Source organism: Loxodonta africana, chromosome 20 (assembly GCF_030014295.1).
Source record: "Loxodonta africana isolate mLoxAfr1 chromosome 20, mLoxAfr1.hap2, whole genome shotgun sequence".
In the NCBI taxonomy this organism is placed as follows: domain Eukaryota; kingdom Metazoa; phylum Chordata; class Mammalia; order Proboscidea; family Elephantidae; genus Loxodonta; species Loxodonta africana.
The window spans coordinates 3306492-3325744 of NC_087361.1; the positions used below are offsets into that span (position 1 = coordinate 3306492).

A 19253-nucleotide genomic window follows, 5' to 3' on the forward strand; every position below is an offset into this window, starting at 1 on the left:
CAAATGAAACCTCTGTACCACAAAAAAAAAAAAAAAAAGCACTATAAAATGAAAGTGATAAACACGAACCTATCAATAATAACACTGAATATAAATGGCTTAAATACACCCATAAAGAGACAGAGAGTGATAAAGTGGATAAAAGAACATGACTCATCAATATGCTGTCTGCAAGAGACACAGCTTAGACACAAAGACAAAAATATATTAAAAATCAAAGCATGGAAAAAATATATATCAAGCAGACAACAACCAAAAAAGAGCAGAGGTGGCAATTCTAGTCTCAGCTAAAATAGATTTTAAGGCAAAATCCACTATAAAAGACAAGGAAAGACATTACGTAATGATTAAAGGGACAATCCCTCATGATGTCATAACCATAATAAGTATCTATGCACCCAATGACAGGGCTCTGAAATACATAAAACAGACCCTAATAGCACTGAGAGGAGGAGTTGACAGTTTCACAATAAAAGTAGGAGACTTCAACACATCACTCTTGGTAAAGGACAGAACATCTAGAAAGAAACTCAGCAAAGACACAGAAGCTCTAAAGATCACAATCAACCATCTTGACCTCATAGACATATATAGAACACTCCATCCAAAAGCAGCATTCTTTTCCAATGAACATGTAACATTCTTCAGAATAGACCACATCTTAGGCCACAAAGCAACCTTCAATAAAATCAAAAACATTGAGATAATACAAACCATCTTCTCTGATCACAACACTATAATAGTAGAAATTAATAACAGGAAGATCAAGGGAAAAAAAAAAAACCTGGAAATGAATACCACCTTGTTTAAAAAACACTGGGTGTTGAAGAAATCAAAGATGGAATTAAAAAATTTCTAGACTCTAATGAGGATGGAAACACACTATACTAAAACTTTTGGGATGCAGCAAAGGCAGTGCTCAGAGGTCAATTTATAGCAATAGACCCACACATCAAAAAAGAAGAAAAGAACAAAATCAAAATATTAACCTTAAAACTCAAACAAATAGAAAGTGAACAGCAAAAGAAGTCCACAGCTACCAGAAGAAAGGATATAATAAAGATCAGAGAAGAAATAAATGACATAGAGAATAGAAAAAACAATAGAAAGAATCAACAAAATCAAAAGTTGTTTCTTTGAAAGGATCAACAAAAGCAACAAAACACTGGCCAAATTGACAAAAGAAAAATAGGAGAGGAAGAAAATAACCCAAATAAGAAATGAGATGGGGGACATTACCACAGACCCCACTGAAATAAAAGGGATCATAACAGAGTACTATGAAAACTGTAATTCAATAAATTTCGAAACCTAGAGGAAATGGACAAATTTCTAGAAACACACTACCTACCTAAACTAACACAGACAGGTAGAACATCTGAACATACTCATAACAAGAGAAGAGATTGAAAGAGTAATTTAAAAACCCCCACCAAAAAAAGTCCTGGCCCAGATGACTTCACTGGATAATCCTACCAAACATTCAGAAAAGATCTTGCACCAGAATTACTCAAGCTATTTCAGAAGGGATACTTCCAAATTCATTCTACAAAATAACCATAACTCCAATACCAAGAGACACAACAAAAAAGGAAAATTACAGACAAATATCTCTCATGAATGTAGATGCAAAAATTCTCAACAAAATTCATGCCAATAGAATTCAGCAGCATATTAAAAAAATAACATACCACAACCAAGTGGGATTCGTACCAGGTATGCAAGGGTGGTTCCACATTAGAAAATCAATCAACATAATCCACAACATAAATAAAACAAAAGAAAATAATCACATGATCATCTCAATTGACACAGAAAAGGCATTCAATAAGGCCCAACATCTATTTCTGATAAAAACTCTCAATAAGATTAGAGGGAAAATTACTCAACATAATAAAGAGCATCTATACAAAACCTGATTGAAGCTGTCAAGAATTTCATTTTACTTGCATTCACAATCAACGCCTACGGAAGCAGCAGCCAATAATTAAATGACATATGCATCGGGCAAATCTGCTGAAAAAGACCTCTTTAAAAAAGATGTCACTTTAAGGACTAAGGAGTACCTGACACAAGACATGGTGCTTTCAAATGCCTCATATGCATGTGGCAGCTGGACAATGAAAAAACACTAAAGAAGAATTGATGCTTTTGAATTATGGTGTTGGTGAGGAATATTGAATACACTGTGGGAATGAACAAATCTTTTTTAGAAGAAGTACAACCAGAATGCTCCTTAGAAGCAAGGATGGCAAGACTTCATCTCGCATACTTTGGACATGTTATCAGGAGGAGTCAGTACCTGGAGTAGAGGGTCAAAAAAAAAGAGGAAGACCCTCAATGAGATGGATTGACACAGTGGCTGCAACAGTGGGCTCAAGAATAACAGTGGTCGTGAGGATGGCGCGGGACCGGGCAGTGTTTCGTTCTGTTGCATATAGTGTTGCTATGAGTCAGAACCGACTCAATGGCACCTAACAACGAAAACAAGAACATACAAAACCAACACCCAACATCATTCTCACTGGAGAGAGGCTGAAAATGTTTCCCCTAAAAAAGGGAACAAGACAAGGATACACTTTATCACCACTCCTATTTAACGTTGTGCAGGAAGTCCTAGCTAGATCAATAAGTCAAGAAAAAGAAATAAAGGGCATTCAAATTGGTAAGGAAGAAGTAAAACTATCCCTATTAGCAGATGAAATGATACTATACATAGCAAAACCCTAAAGACTCTACAAGAAAACTACCTGAAGTAATAGGAAGATTCAGCAGAGTAGCAGATAAACATATGAAAATCAGCTGGATTCCAAAAAAAACCAAACCAAACCCAGTGCCATCGAGTCTATTCCGACTCATGCGACCCTACAGGACAGAGTAGAACTGCCGCATAGAGTTTCCAAAGAAAACCTGGTGGATTCGAACTGCCGACCCTTTGGTTAGCAGCTGTAGCACCTAGCCACTACACCACCAGGGTTTCCATTGGTTCCTATACACCAATAAAGAGAATGGTGCAAATGAAATCAGGAAAGCAATGCCATTTATAATATCCACCAAAAAAATAAAATACTTAGGAATAAATCTAACCAGGGACATAAGGGACCTATATAAAGAAAACTACAAAACACTACTGCAAGAAACCAAGAGACCTACGTAAATGGAAAAACATACAATGATTGTGGATAGGTAGACTCAACATTGTGAAAACATCAATTCTGCCCAAAGCAGTCTACAAATACAATGCAATACCGATCCACATACCAACAGCATTCTTTAATGAGATGGAAAAACAAATCTTTAACTTTATATGAAAAGGAAAGAGGCCCCTGATAAGTAAAGCATTATAGAAAAAGAAGAACAAAGTAAGAGGCCTGGTGCTATCTGACCTTAGAACCTACTATACAACTGCAGTAGTCAAAACAGCCTGGTACTGGTATAACAATAGACACATTGACCAATGGAACAGAATCGAGAACCCAGGTGTATATCCATCCACCTACAGTCATCTGATATTTGACAAAGGATCAAAGTCCATGAAATGGGGAATAGACAGTCTTCAACAAATGGTTCTGGCCAAACTAGATGTCCATCTGTAAAAAAAATGAAACAGGATCTATACCTCACATCATACACAAAAACTAACTGAGAATGGATCAAAGACCTAAATATAAAACCTAAAACAATAAAGATCATGGAAGAAAAAATAGGGACAATAGTAGGGGCCCTAATAAAAAAAAATACATGGCATCAATACAAAGCAAACCATAACTAACAATGCACAAACACCAGACGATAAACTAGATAACTGGAAGCTCCTCAAAATTAAACAATTATGCCAATCAGAAGACTTCACCAAAAGAGTAAAAAGTGAACCTACAGACTGAGAAAAAAATGTTGGCTATGACATATCAGACAAATGTCTAATCTCTAAAACCTATAGGAAGATCTAATATGTCTACAATAATAAGACAAATAATCCAATTAAAAATGGGCAAAGGATATGAACAGACACGTCACCATAGAAGACATTCAGGTGGCTAACAGACACGTGAAGAAATGCTCATAATCACTAGCCATTCCAAAACCCACTGCCGTCGAGTGGATTCCGACTCACAGTGACCCTATAGGACAGAGTAGAACTGCCCCCATAGAGTTTCCAAAGAGCACCTGGCAAATTCGAACTGCCAGCCTTGTGGTTAACACCCATAGCACTTAACCACTATGTCACCAGGGTTTCCAACTAGCCATTAGAGAAATGCAAATCAAAACTACAATGAGATACCATCTCACCCCGACATTACTAGCATGAATAAATAAATAAATGTTGGAGAGGTTGTGGGGAGACTGGAAGTCTTAATCACTACTGGTGAGAATTCAAAATGGTACAATCACTTTTTAAAATGATTTGGTGCCTCCTCAAGAAGCTAGAAATAGAAATACCATATGATCCAGCAATCCCACTCCTAGGAGTATATCCTAGAGAAATAAGAGCCATCACATGAATAGACATATGCACACCCATGTTCATTGCAACATTATTCATGGTGGCAAAAAAGATGGAAACAACCTAAGTGCCCATCAATAGATGAATGGATTAAAAAAACTATAGTACAAACACAATGGAATACTAAGCAACTATAAAAAACGATGAATCCACAAAACATCTCATAACATGGATGAATCTGGAGGGCGTTACGCTATGTGAAATAAGTCAGTCACAAAAAGACAAATGCTGTATGAGACTACGATTATAGAAACACATGAAAATATTTCCTCAAAAAAAAAAACAATCTTTAATGGTTACAAAGGAGGGGAGGGTTTGGGAGGGAGAAACGCTAACTACGTCGCAGATTAGTGGTAACTTGGCTGTAGGGTAAGGTAGTACACAATACTGGAGAAGTCAGCACTTCTTGACCAGGGCAAAATCATAGAAGCTTCACAGATATATCCCAACTCCCTGAGGGACCGAATTACTGGGCTGAGGGCTGGGGACCATGTCTTTGGGGGACGTCTAGCTCAACTGGCATAACATAGTCTATGAAGACAATGCTCTACATCTGAGTGTGGTGACATCTAGCTCAACTGGCATAGCTTCGTCTATGAAGAAAATGTTCTACATCTGAGTGTGGTGAGTAGCGTCTGGGGTCTTAAAAGCCTTCAAGCAGCCATCTAAGATACTTCTACTGGTCCCATCCAGGCTGCAGCAAAGGAGAATGAAGAATACCAAAGACACAAGAGAAAGATTAGTCCAAAGACCTAATGGACCACAACTACCACAACTTCCACCAGACTGAGCCCAGAACAAGATGGTTCCCAGTTACCACCACTGATAGTTCTGGCAGATTTCACAGTACAGGGTCTCAGACAGAGCCGGAGAAAAATGTAGAACAAAATTTGAAATAAAAAAAAAAGTCTTGCTGGCCTGACAGAGATTGGAGAAACCAGGACAGTATTGCACCTCGACACCATTTTAACTCAGTAATGAAGCCACTCCTGAGGTTCACCCTTCAACCAAAGATTAGACAGGCCTATGAGGCCAACAATAACACATATGAGGAATGTGATTCGTAGTTCAATTCATGTATAGGAGACCACTGGGCACACCAGCACAAAAACAAAGATGAGAAGGCAAGAAGGGACAGGAAAACGATGAATGGAAATAGGGAACCCAGGTTGGAGAAGAGTGTCAACACATTGCAGGTTGGCAACCAATGTCACAAAACAATTTCTGTATTAACTGTTTAATGAGAAACTAATTTGCTCTGTAAACTTTCACCTTTAGCACAATTTTAAAAAAAGAGAGATAAGGTCAAGGATGAAAAGCCAATGAACTGACGTTGGTGGAGAAAGGCGGGGAAAGATGGGACCAGTGATCATCCTTTTGAGCCCTCCAAGAACACCTGGAATCATGCACTAAGCTTCTGGTTAAGTAAGGAGTAAATTTTTTTGTTTTTTTTTAAGCCACCATTAATCAGGTTTTCTATTCCTTCCCACAGATGGGATTAACCAGGGACAATAAAATGATCTCTAAACAAGTGACGGCTAGTGCCCTCACTCAGAAGGCCATAAAGTAACCTCTTCCCCAAGGAGGATCAAACAAGAGGTCTATAATATAGAACAGTCAACAGAAGGTCCAGGTGCTAATCTTATCAGGTAGCCAAGAAGAAAAAAGAGGGAAGAACAGAAAGGTAAGACTCCTCTTGGCAGAGAACCAGAGCAAGGGCAGCTGTTACTTATCATGAACACACTAAAGTTTAGCACACCTGTGACACACCCCAGCTTGTACAGTTCTTTAAAATGTGTTTGTGTGTGAATGTGCATGTGTGTGCATGTATATGCATTGAAGGGGTGCCTCCAAGTCAGTACAACAGGGTAAAAATGTCTTTTCCTGGTCATTCCTTTCAGGCCTTGACCAAACTTTTTGGTGAGTGAGGCTGCTTTGCAGCCATCCTTCCTACTTTTCCAAACTCCTTCAAAGAGATCCATGCTCCTTCTTACTGACACTGCCTTTCCTCCATCCTTACTTTCTCAGAGTATTCACTTCTCATCTCCCTTCAGAGATCTCAGCTTCTTCCCATTTTTCCATCCAGCCCCAGGACACTGCCTCTGTACAGGATGAAGCCTGCTTCTTGCCTCTTTCTCATGCTCATCCCCTTCCTCCAGCCGATGACCCCTGGGGATGCTCAGTGTTCCTTAGATGTGGTTGTGGATAAAAAGATAAAGGCAGCTGTCAACAAACTGGGTAACTGGAGCTGAGGAGAAGGAGAAGGTTAACCCTTGCTCATGACTCTATTTCTAAACCCCAACTTCTCTATCCCATCCCTATATTCCAAACTCGAATCAGTCCACTTAACCCCAATCTTCCTGCCCAGGGCTTTCTCCCCTGCCCCAACCCTTTTTGGACTCCTGGTTAAAAGCTCATGTTTGCATAGTGATGATGATGCTGCTCCTGATGATGATGATGATGATGATGGTGATGGTGATGGTGATGGTGGTGGTGGTGGTGGTGATGGTGGTGATGGTGATGATGACGTTGATGGTGATAATGATGGTGATGGTGGTAGTGGTGGTGGTGGCGATGGTGATGATGATGTTGATGGTGATAATGATGGTGATGGTGGTAGTGGTGGTGGTGGTGATGGTGATGATGACGTTGATGGTGATAATGATGGTGATGGTGGTGATGGTGGTAGTGGTGGTGGTGGTGATGGTGATGGTGGTGAGGATGATGATGGTGGTGATGATCATGGTGATGGTGATGGTAGTGATGATGGTGGTAGTGGTGGTGGTGGTGGTGATGGTAACGGTGATAGCTATAATTTATGAGCACTCACAGTGAATCAGCTATAATGCAAATCTTTATGTTGATTAGTTCATTTAATTCTCATGACCACTTCATGAAGTACAATTATTACTTTAATTTTATAAATGGGAAAACTGAACTTTAAAATTTTTAATTTGCCCCAAATCACACAGCTAGAGAGTAGCCTGACTGGGGACACAGTAATCCTTCTGGGGTACAAGAGGATCTAGAAGGGGATTATGGGAGGGATCATAGGCAATATCCTTTTCTCTTTTCTACTCAGAGTATAAGCCCCCTGCTGACACAAAAGCTCTTGTGTGTCAGTGTCACCATCCCAGGAAAACTGGCCTCCAGCCTTGCAGGTGAGTAACTCCATGAGGATGAATGGTTGTAAGACGGACCCATGCCCTCCCTTGTCCTTGTACAGCACATACACCCCCACCCCATCGGAGGTTGTATGGCCCCGGGCTGAGTCGCAACCCCAGTTCTCGGAGATCCCTTATCCATTCTCAGTCCCCTTAAGGATGCTCCTGAGAGATCTTTGGTTTTTGCCTCTTCCTCTTCCTCCCTCCTTTCATGCCCCCAAATGCCAGCCCTTCACCTCCTCAATTGCCCTGTAATGTCACCTACCACTACCCTCATCCTTCACCTCATTTCCCAATCTATCCCCCTGTTTTGGTGGATAGAGGCCAACCCAGAGGTGGATTTATCATGAATCTAAGGAAACAAACTCCCAGGCCCCCCATTTCATGGATCTCTTCAAAGGCCCTATACTTAAATTTGTTTCAGTAATTGTTGTATTTTTTTTTTTTTTTCTTGAAAAGGGCCTTCAGAATTGAATTTGCTTTAGGCCTCACAAGACCTAGACCTACCCCTGGGCTATCCATGGATGAAAGGTGGTTATCTAAGGGCTTTCATGTCGTGTCTCACGTGCTCACACAGACACTGCTGTCACCAGTTGTGCCTCTGGCTACCCCTGTGGTTACTAGGATGTGCAGAGGGAAAACACATGCCACTGCCAGTGCAGTGTGGTAGACTGGACCACAGCCCACTGCTGCCACCTGTCCTGAGAGGGAGGAAGCTGAGAACCCAACTTTATCACATGAAACCATGACCCCAGGCAGGAAACCTGACTCAAACTGTGATTTCTCAACCCAGGTTCCTTCATTTGTTGCAATCCTGCTCGGTAGGTAATAAAGACAATCTTTGCACCTCTCTGTGTTTATGCCTTTGGTGTTGTTTCCCCTGGCTTGGGACTCCTCTAGCCAAGGAATGTTTCTGTAATCCCAATTATTCCACCTTAGTAGGGCATAAGGGATGGCGAAGGGTGGGGGGCACTGTAGGAAGGAAATGGGGAGACTGGAAAACCTGAGCTTGCTCCCCCAGTCCCCACTTCCCTCATTATTTGATAGAAGGCTAATGGCTCCATGCCTGGTATATTGCTTGCACTAGAGGTACAGAGAAGACAACATGCATGCCCTTTAGAGCTTACCAACCAGAACAGTAGGCTCCTCTGTTTGGCAGGAAGACTTTTTAAAGTGTAAGCAGGCAGGCAAGGAAAGACGTTAAGGAAGCAACTGCTAGATTTTAGCTTCTCTAGATGCTCCTTCTAAGCTTATCTGCCTGAGGTCTGCTTTGATCCAGGTGACTCCTTTCACCATTGCCCTTCTCCCACATAAAAGAAAAGCAAAGTCTTACCTGTCATTGAATCTCACCACAGTGCATCACCCCGGGGTCTAAATCTGCAGAATACCAGACAAAGGGGTGCTTCAAAGTATTGGTGTCCATGTTGAGTTTGTAAATGATCCAGTGACTGGTAATGAGTCCTTTTACAAGTCAGTAGTCTTCCATTTCTTATCCTTCATAATATTGACATAAAAAAAATCCTCCCAACTGGACCAATGAGCAGCATCATGATAAACAAAGAAAAGATTGAAGTTGTCAAGGATTTCATTTTACTTGGATCCACAATCAACAGCCATGGAAGCAGCAGTCAAGAAGTCAAAAGACGCATCGCATTAGGTAAATCTGCTGCAAAGGACCTCTTGAAAGTTTTGAAAAGCAAAGATGTCACTTGAAGACTAAGGTGCGCCTGACCGAAGCCATGGTATTTTCAATTGCATCATATGTATGCGAAAGCTGGACAATGAATAAGGAAGACTGAAGAAGAATTGACACCTTTGAATTGTGGTGCTGGCGAAGAATATTGACTATACCATGGACTGCCAAAAAAACGAACAAATCTGTCTTGGAAGAAGTGCGGCCAGAATGCTCCTTAGAGGCAAGGATGGTGAGACTGCATCTTACATACTTTGGACATGTTGTCAGGAGGGATCAGTCCCTGGAGAAGGACATCATGCTTGGTAGGGTACAGGGTCAGCGGAAAAGAGGAAGACCCTCAATGAGGTGGATTGACACAGTGGCTGCAACAGTGAGCTCACTCATAGCAATGATTTTAAGGATGGCTCAGGACTGGGCAGTGTTTCGTTCTGTTGTGCATTGGGTCGCTATGAGTTGGAACCGACTCGAGGGCACCTATGAACAATAACAAAATACTATTGACATAATACAGAAGTCAAAAAAAATTTTTTAATTGTAGTAAATCACAGTGTGATTTTTGACAACTCAAAAGGAATTCAAGGAACTTGAATGACATTACTACAATAAAACTTTTTTCTCCTTTTTATCTACTTGATTATGAGACATACGTATCTCAACATGTACAACTATGTGAAGAAAAAAGAGGAGTATAATTGTGTCTAAACCCTATCTCATTCTGGTATGATTCATCCATGAGTACATAATCTACTTGGAAAAAAAAAAAAACACACATCTTTCTCATTGAAGAAATGCATTGCCAAAATACATTGTTTCTATTTAATTACGTATCACAATTTGTTATAAATGTTTTGTTCAATTGTGTACTATTAATTGTAATAATAACTCAATGCTCTATACAGCAGCTAGAGTGAGCCTTTTAAAATATAAAAAAATATCATGTCACTCACTTTTCCAAATCACTTTACTGACTGCCCATTTCACATAAACTCCCAAACCTGGCGTCATCCGGCCACTGGCTGTATTTTTGCCCTCATTTGTGATCCTTACCCACACCTGCATTCTTGGCATTCCTCTAAGTTACAGCCACCCTAAGCTCCAGGTCTTCCTGCTACACATCCCCCAGATAGCTACATGGCCCCCACACACAAGGTCATTACTCAAGATTTTTCTGAAGAGTCTTCCCATCACACTCTATCCTCTTGCCCTGTTTTTTGTTTTGTTTTGTTTAACTTTTCTCATACCCTACACACACACAGATACACACATATAGTTTCTTAATATATTAACTATCTCTTCTGCTGGAACATGTAGTCTATGAAAGATGAGACCTTGTCTAATTTGCACACCACTGAGTCCCAGTGCTTAGAGCAATGCCTGACACGCGGAGGAGCTTATTAATACTTGTTGAACGGGTGAATGGGTTAATCTACTTATCAAGTCCAATTCTGAGTATAAGTCATCTCTCTCTCTTGCTTTCTATCCCTCTTCCTTTGCTTCACATTTTCCCTGGTCACTGAGGGACAAGTGTTTTCATAAATGAACTTCCTAGGTCCGATTCTCAAGTGTGTGTAGAAGAAATAACTTCATCAGAGAGTGCCTCTGGAAAAGAAAAGCCAAAGGGTGAAGATGGAGGTCAGAGAAGTTAGCAACAACAGAAGCAGGAGCCAGGGTTTTTAACTCTGCCTGACACAGCTAGTTGCCCATCCAGTGTTCAATCTCCCCCTTTTTTGTATTAACAGAATTCTGATTTCATTCCGGGTGGCAATGTGCCCAGTCCTGAAGGATAAATTCCTGTTTAAGCCAATGATGCCATCCTTGTTCTTCTTAGCCAAATATTCACTTTCCTCGTCACATTTGCATGAGGTGGGGTTGAGGGAGCATGTGACCCAAATCAGACCGAGAAGACAAAAGGAAAAACATGCTTTGGCCTTCTGAGTGAGATTTTGCTTACTGAATAAAAAACAGAGACTCAAAATTGAAAGGCTTTTGTCCATGACCCTTCTTGCTTGGGATGTTCGTGTGAGGATAAGATGTCTGGAGCTGTGGCAGCAATCTTGTGACCATGGAGGTAGGTCAACCATCTTATGACCTTGGAACCAAACCATAAGGGTGATGAATCAGAAGGAAAGAACCTGGCCTGTAATGACATTATTGAGCCACTGGACAAATGCTGGGACAATCTAACCTACACTTCTTCTTAAGTAAATAGTAAATGTTCTTATACCTTTCTTTAACAAACATTCATTGACTGCTGCAATGTGGCAGTCACTGGGATACAGTGGTGACAAAAAAAAAACAAATATTACCACCTTCCTAGAGCCTCCATTCTAAATTTAAGCCTCTGACAGCTGGGATTTTTGTTACTTTTTGTCTTAGTTACCTAGTGCTACTTGAGCAGAAATAGCACAAGTGGGAGGCTTTAACAAACTAAGAGTTATTTTCTCACAGTTTACAAGGCTAGAAGTCGGGGTGCCTTCTCTAGAGAAAACCTTTCTCTCTCTGTTGGCTCTAAAGGAAGGTTCTTGTATCTTTTGAGCTTCTACACCTGGGTGATCGTCATGTGGCTTGGCATCTCTCTTTCCCCATCTCTGCTTCTCTTGTTGACTTGTTTAATCTCTTTTATATCTCAAAAGAGATTGATTTAAGACACACCCATTCCCAAATGAGATTCTAACCAGAGGCATAGAGATTAAGATTTACAATGCATATTTTGGAGGGACATAATTCAATCCATAACATTTAGACAATGACAATATAATGGTATGTAGGCAGATGCTAACAAGGGCCCTTAACTGGGCACACATTTTCCACCTGTCCCTGTTGAAGAAATGAACAAAAAGGACTATGACAACAGATGTCTTGAAACTTGACAATTCCTGACAAAGCAGGTACCAGGCTTGTCAGGCTGCCAAGAACAAAGGAAAGAGGAGAAAAAAGAAAGGTAGAAAGATTTCCTTGGGCAGAGAACCAGAGCAAAGGCAGATGATACCTCTGAGGACACACATTGGAAATTGTCTCAAAGGCTTGACCCTCCCCAGTATCCTCCAGGTACTGCCAGGGTGTTTGCTGGGAGGGAAGGGAAGGCCTTCAGGACATGTCCCATGGTATAGAAAGTCCCTGCCGTCCCAACCTCTGCAGCCCTTTCCTAAGCCTGACTGGGCAAGTGATGCATGGCTTTCCTCTGATACCTCTGCCTCTCCTGGTTGCTGCAGAGGAACCCAGGCCAATCCAGCACAGCTGCTCCCCTTCCCTTCTCCCAAGGGTGCCTATTCCTACTTTCCCTTCTTCTTTCTCATCACTCTGGACCTATAGATATTTTGTTGTTACCATTGCTTCTTTGTTTGTTTTTGTCTTCTTCTCTCCATTTTTACCTTCAGCCCAGCAAATTGACTTCCTAAAGGATGAAGCCCTTTTCTCACCTTCTTCTCCTCATCCTCTTTCTCCAACTGATGACTTCAGGGGATGCTCAGTGTTCCTTAGATTCAGTGTGGACGAAAAGGTAAAGGCAGCTGTCAGCAAACTGGGTAAGTAATATTCGAGGAGAGAGGTTAATACCCCTGATTCTCAACCCTGTTACTAAACCCCAATCCGTTTGCTAACCTATCTCCAGGTCCCATCTTTAACTGGGAGATTCATCACCAAACTCCCTATTCTCTCTTTTGGGGCTCTTTGAGCTGATGGTGATGGTGACGATGAAGGCTATACCTATGATTTTTGAGCACTTACTCTGTGCTAGGCACTGCTAGGTGTTTTATTACTAGTTTATTAAATCCTCACAACAACCCCATGAGGTAAATAATATTATTATTTCCATTTTACAGAAGAGAAAACTGAGGCTTAGAGAAGTTAAATGATTTTCCCAATATCACACTGTTCTTAAATGGACTGAGCCTGAACACAGTGACTCCTTTGTATAAGCAGAAGGGTAATATGGGACTAGGGGAGAGTGCTGGCCTGGGAGGGCCCCTGTTTTAGTACTTCCTTTCTACCTCAAGTTGAAACCAAAGAAAATTAGAAAAAGTCCATAAGAGCCAAAGTATGAACTTGAGTATATCCCACCTGAATTTAGAGACCATCTCAAGAATAGATATGATGCATTGAACACTAATGACAGAAGAGTAGACAAGTTGTTTTATGACATCAGGGACATTATACATGAAGAAAGGAAGATGTCATTAAAAAGACAGGAAAGAAAGAAAACACCAAAATGGATGTCAGAAGAGACTCTGAAACTTGCTCTTGAACCTAGAGCAGCTAAAGGAAAAGGACGAAATAATGAAGTAAAAGAACTAAACAGATTTCAAAGGGCAGCTGAAGAAGAGAAAGTAAAGTATTATAATGACATGTGCAAGGGCTTGGAGATAGAAAACCAAAAGGGAAGAACACACTCACCATTTCTCAAGCTGAAAGAACTGAAGAAAAATTCAAGCCTTGAGTTTCAATATTGAAGAATTCTACAGAGAAAATATTAAATGACACAGGAAGCATCGAAAGAAGACAGAAGGAATATACTGAGTCACTATACCAAAAAAAATTGGTCAATGTTCAACCATTTCAGGAGGTAGCACAGAACCCGTGGTACTGAAGGAAGAAGCCTAAGCTGCATTGGAAGTATTGGGGGAGAAAAAGGCTCCAGGAATTGACGGAATACCAATTTAGATACTTCAACAAACTTATGCAGCACTCATCTATGTCAAGAAATTTGGAGGACAACCAACTGGAAGAGATAAGGTGTTCCAACTGAATGCAGAAATTATTGAACAATATCATAAATATCCTACACAAGTAAAATTTTGCCGAAGATCATCCAAAAGCGGCTGCAGCAGTATATCGACAGGGAACCGCCAGAGATTCAAGTTGGAGTCAGAAGAGGATGGGGAACTAGGGATATCATTGCTGATGTCAGATGGATCCTGGCTGAAAGTAGAGACTAACAGAAAGATGTTTATGTGTGTTTTATTGACTATGCAAAGGCATTCGACTGTGTGGATTATAACAAATTATGGATAACATTGCAAAGAATGGGAATTCCAGAACACTTAACTATGCTCATGAGGAACCTGTACATAGACCAAGGGGCAGTCATTCGAACAGTACAAGGTGTGCATCAGGGTTGTTTCCTTTCACCATACCTATTCAGACTGTATGCTGATCAAATAATCTGAGAAGCTGAACTATATGAAGAAGAACAAGGCATTAGGACTGAAGGAAGACTCATTAACAACCTGCGTTATACAGATGGCACAACCTTGCTTGCTGAAAGTGAAAAGGACTTGAAGCATTTACTGATGAAGATCAAACACCACAACCTTCCGTATATGGATTACGCCTCAACATAAAGGAAACAAAAATCTTCACAACTGGACCAATAAGCAACATCATGATCAACAGAGAAAAAACTGAAGTTGTTAAGGATTTCATTTTACTTGGATCCACAATCAACACCCATGGAAGCACCAGTCAAGAAATCAAAGGATGCATTGCATTGGGCAAATCTGCTGCAAAAGACCTCTTTAAAGTGTTTAAAAGCAAAGATGTCACCTTGAAGACTAAGGTGCGCCTGACCCAAGCCATGGTGTCTTCAATTGCCTCATATGCATGTGAAAGCTGGACAATGAATAAGGGAGACCTAAGAAGAACTGATGCCTTTGAATTGTGGTGTTGATGAAGAATATTGAATATACCATACACTGCCAAGAGAACAAATAAATCTGTCTTAGAAGAAGTACAACCAGAATTTTCCTTAGAAGCAAAGATGACAAGACTATGTCTCACATACTTTGGACATGTTATCAGGAGGGATCAGTCCCTGGAGAAGGATATCATGCTTGGTAGAGTACAGGGTCAGCAAAAAAGAGAAAGACCGTCAACCAGATGGATTGACACAGTGGGTGTAACAATGGGCACAAGCATAACAACAATTGTGAGTATGGCAAAGGACTTGGCAGTGTTTCATTCTGTTGTACATAGGGTCACTATGAGTCAGAACTGACAAGACGGCACCTAACAACAATAACAACACAGAGTGTAAGCCCTCAGGTTGTATAAAACAGCTTTCCTGTACCAGCATTACTAATGAAAGTAATCTGTCCTCCTGTCCACAGATAAGTAATTAAACAAGGACAGTCTTGCTCACCCCGTGCCCATTCCTATATGCTTGAACTTGGGCTGCCAAACCAACATCATACCAGCAGACTGACCCCAAAACTTGGGGTTGTGATGCCTTTGGGTCGAATCATAACCTTAATATCCATAATTCCCCTTTCCATGCTCTACTCCGAAGGGCCTGTTTAGGGATCTGAGATTATTTCCACTCCCTGTCCTCTTCCTTAATTTCCCCTACCCCAATCTTTGCTCTTCTCCCGTGCCCTACTATGTCAACCTTCCTCCTCCTCCTTGTCGTCCATCTCCCTTTTCCAATCTAATCCTACACTGCTTCTCCCCTATCAGAAGGTAGGGTACAGCACAGGGAAAAGATTAATTGGCAAAGGGCTTCTCTCAAATCCTAAGGACTCTGTTGTTTTTCTCTTCCTCCCTCACTTCCCATGTCATGCAGGGTGCATTGTCACCAGGTGCTCCTGTGGCTATGCCTGTGATTCCTGGTATGTCCAGGGGGAAACCAACTGTCACTGTCACTGTAATCCTGTGAATGGACCACTGCCCACTGCTACTGTCTCACTTGAATAAAGGAGATTGGGATTTCAGTCTGGTGACCATGAAGGCAAGAAAACTATGACCCCAACCAGGAAACCTCAACCATTGCACACCCAAACTATGACTTTTCAATTCAGGCCCCTTTGCCTGTAACATCCCTTCTTCCCTGTGCTTGTGTCTTGGTGTTACTAGCCCCTGATCCAGGTCTTCTCTATGTTTAGGCTTCTTCCCTACCCCAAGTGCTTCAGCTCCTGATGGGATGTGGGTAGGTATAAACAGGACTAGAAAAATGAAATCAATATCCCACCCTTACCACCATCATGTCATTCTTCAGCAAACATTGAGCCTCACTGTTGCAGGCTCTGAGCTTGGCACTGGAGATCCCGAGGATTAAAAGCATGCACATGCTATAAGAGTGTTCACCATCTAGAACATTTTCTAGACATCAAGGTACACATGCCTTGCCTCTCTTTGAGAGCAACCCAAAAGATCTAGCCATCGCTCCCCTGAACGTTACAAGCTCTTTACAGGTAGTCAGTTTTCCTGCCGCTTCCTCCGCTAAAAGAGCCTGGCATGTAATTCTTCTTCAGACTACAATATGAATCACGTGCCAGCCTGAGAATGCCTATATTTTGCTTCAGATCCTTTCTTGTGTTCTAAAATCTCTATGTCACAAGCTCAGGTAGAAATTTGTCATAATATAAGGAATGTTTGAGGTACAAATAACAAGCCGCTGGACAAAATGTAGGGACCATCTGAATCACAGATCCTTTGCAGCAGAGCTTAGTGCTCGAGCCTGACTTACTCTTAGGCATCTGTGCAATTCTTCTTCCATGTGATTTGAGAGATTTACCCAAGAGTTAGTTATGAACCTGGAACTGGACCCTCTGCTGATACCGAAAGAGAGTCCTCTGAGATTTATTAACCTGTGCATCAGTGCTGTGAACACCCAGGGAAGAACAGGAGAGGTTTTTTCCTTTGGAGAAAGCAAATTTAAGAGAAAGTGGCAGGTGCTTAAGGGTCATTGGTGACTCTTCCTGTAGCTTTCTGGTGTCTCAAGGGCCAATCCCTCTGTACAGGGCTTTTCTAGGGAATCATGACCCAGGAGAAGGACATCACCTGACAAAGTTTACAGCTTCCCCAAACCACTGGGAGAAATCTTTACCCTGTTTCCTCTAGGATCCAGCACAATGAGCCGTCACTGCTTCTGACTTGGGAACATACAATGACCACTCAGGCCCCAACCCCTTGCAATCTACAATCATTTTGTCTCCACACTGACTGGTTTCCAGTGCCTCTGATAAGGAAGATAAATTTCTCACTATTACGGAATCATATAGCATAACACCCATGATTTATAGATAGTCCACTTCCATTCTATGATGTTGTTCTTGGTTGCAAATGAACCAGCAGCTGAATTGTGGTGACCCCATGCACAATAGAACAAAATACTGCAAGGTCCTGTGCTATTCCTGTGATGGGTTGTGAATCAGACTATTGTAATCCATAAGGTTTTCATTGACTGATTTTTGGAAGTAGATTGTCAGGCCTTTCTTCCAAGCCCCTCTAAGTCTGTAAACTCCGCTAAGTCATGCTCAGCATCATAACAGCATGAGTGCCTCCATTGACAGATGGGTGGTGGCTGCACATAAGGTACATTGTTCAGGAATAGAACCTGGAACTCCTAGATGGAAGATGAGAAATCTACCATTGACTCACCACTGCCCTCAATTCTATACCAAAACCGAACTCATTGCCATTGAGTCGATTCTGATTCATAGTGAGCCTATACCCATAGCAAACCTATAGGACAGAGTAGAACCACCCCATAGGGTTTCCAAGGACGGGCTGGTAGATTTGAACTGCCGACCTTTGGTTAGCAGCCAAACGCTAACCATTGCATCAAATGATGTGTGGTCAAAAAGAGGAAGATAACAATGGTGCCAATATACCACGTGCCTATTCACTTCCATATGGATTCAGTATAGAATACTCTTTCAAATCTGTTTATATTTTCCCTGTAAGTAATTTATGTTATTTGTTTAATGGCTTAGATTATGACTCCAGTGATCATATCTGTCCTTGGAAGGACCAGAGAAGTATGATTGGCTTTCAGGTCATCATCCTATTGAAAGGGTGGTGACACCAACACAGCAGCTCTGATGTGGTGTGTTTTGGATTTTAGAGTGCTGCTGCCTCCTGTCCTCACTCCACGGTGACCATAACAGCAAAGCTTTTAATGCTCATTACTTCTCTTTTTCGAAGGTCATTACTTCTTAACATAGGAGGTGGTTTCTTTCTTTCTAAAACTCAAGCAAAAAAATATATGTCCAAGGACAAATAGCTCAAGTGTTCTATACTATTGTCCATATCATGTAACCCAACACAAAGTCATCTTTTATTCATGACATTGTTTGAGCCAAAACATATTCACTGTCACAACTCTGAACTTTTGCCTCTGGAAGAGACACACGGCAGCATATTCTATGGGTGAAAAATTCCCCAAACACAGGGTGACAAGTGCTTCATTTTTACCACCCAAATCCCTAAAATACATCAGTAACAAAGAGAACCAAGGAAAATTTTCAGAAACCCATCCGTTATTCAGTGATATTGGTAATTTATTATTCATGAGATAAGGAGGCTGGGAGGTGGAGCATGCAAGAAAGGAAAGAGAGAAAGAAAGTGTGTGTGTGTGTGTGTGTGTGTATTTAGTTAGCTGTCTACAATTCTTATTCTGAATGTTGAAAGCACCCCACGTAAGTTTCATATGTTTCCTTTGGATGCCTAGAATACTAGTCTACCCTTTCTGCACTGGAAGAGTAGTTCTCAACCAGCATATTTGGAAAAGTCTGAAGCCATTTTTAGTTGTCACAGCTGACAAAGAGAGTGTGATATTGGCATCTAATGAGTATAGTCCAGGGATGCTGGAAACGTTCTACAATGTGCAGGAGACTTCCACCCTCTCTCCCCCGCAAAGAGCAATCCTGCCCCAAATGTCAATATTGCTGAGGTTAAGATAGCCTGTGGTAGAATGCATTAGATGTATGGCTCTATTTCTCACTCCAAAGGCACACTGGTGAGATATCTTAGCAGAGGAAAAAAACGCTGTTCTTCTAGATACCTCTCTTCTTAGGCTAACATATATATATCTCCAGTCTCTAATTCTTATCAGGGTGGCTTTTAACCTAAACTGAACCACAGTGGTAAGAGAGAATCCCAAGCTTTGCCAATA

The 19253-nt window shown here is 41.2% G+C and overlaps 1 protein-coding gene and 1 long non-coding RNA gene across 2 annotated transcripts in view; one reads left to right on the forward strand and one right to left on the reverse strand.

The window, feature by feature from the left end:
- Positions 1-17939, reverse strand: part of LOC135228297 (uncharacterized) — a 31715-nt gene extending 13776 nt beyond the window's left edge. Inside the window, exons 1-2 of the long non-coding RNA XR_010318679.1 lie at positions 12784-17939; positions 9002-9838 (exon numbers count right to left, since the gene is read on the reverse strand). This is a non-coding gene — a long non-coding RNA (uncharacterized LOC135228297). The remainder of the gene's footprint in view (positions 1-9001; positions 9839-12783) is intronic.
- On the forward strand, positions 6616-8504 carry RETNLB (resistin like beta). Its single transcript, XM_064272998.1, is given in 4 exon segments — positions 6616-6742; positions 6933-7021; positions 7587-7665; positions 8246-8504. Coding segments are annotated over 4 exon segments (423 nt in total). The 3' UTR covers positions 8374-8504.
- Positions 17940-19253: the final 1314 nt, after the last annotated feature.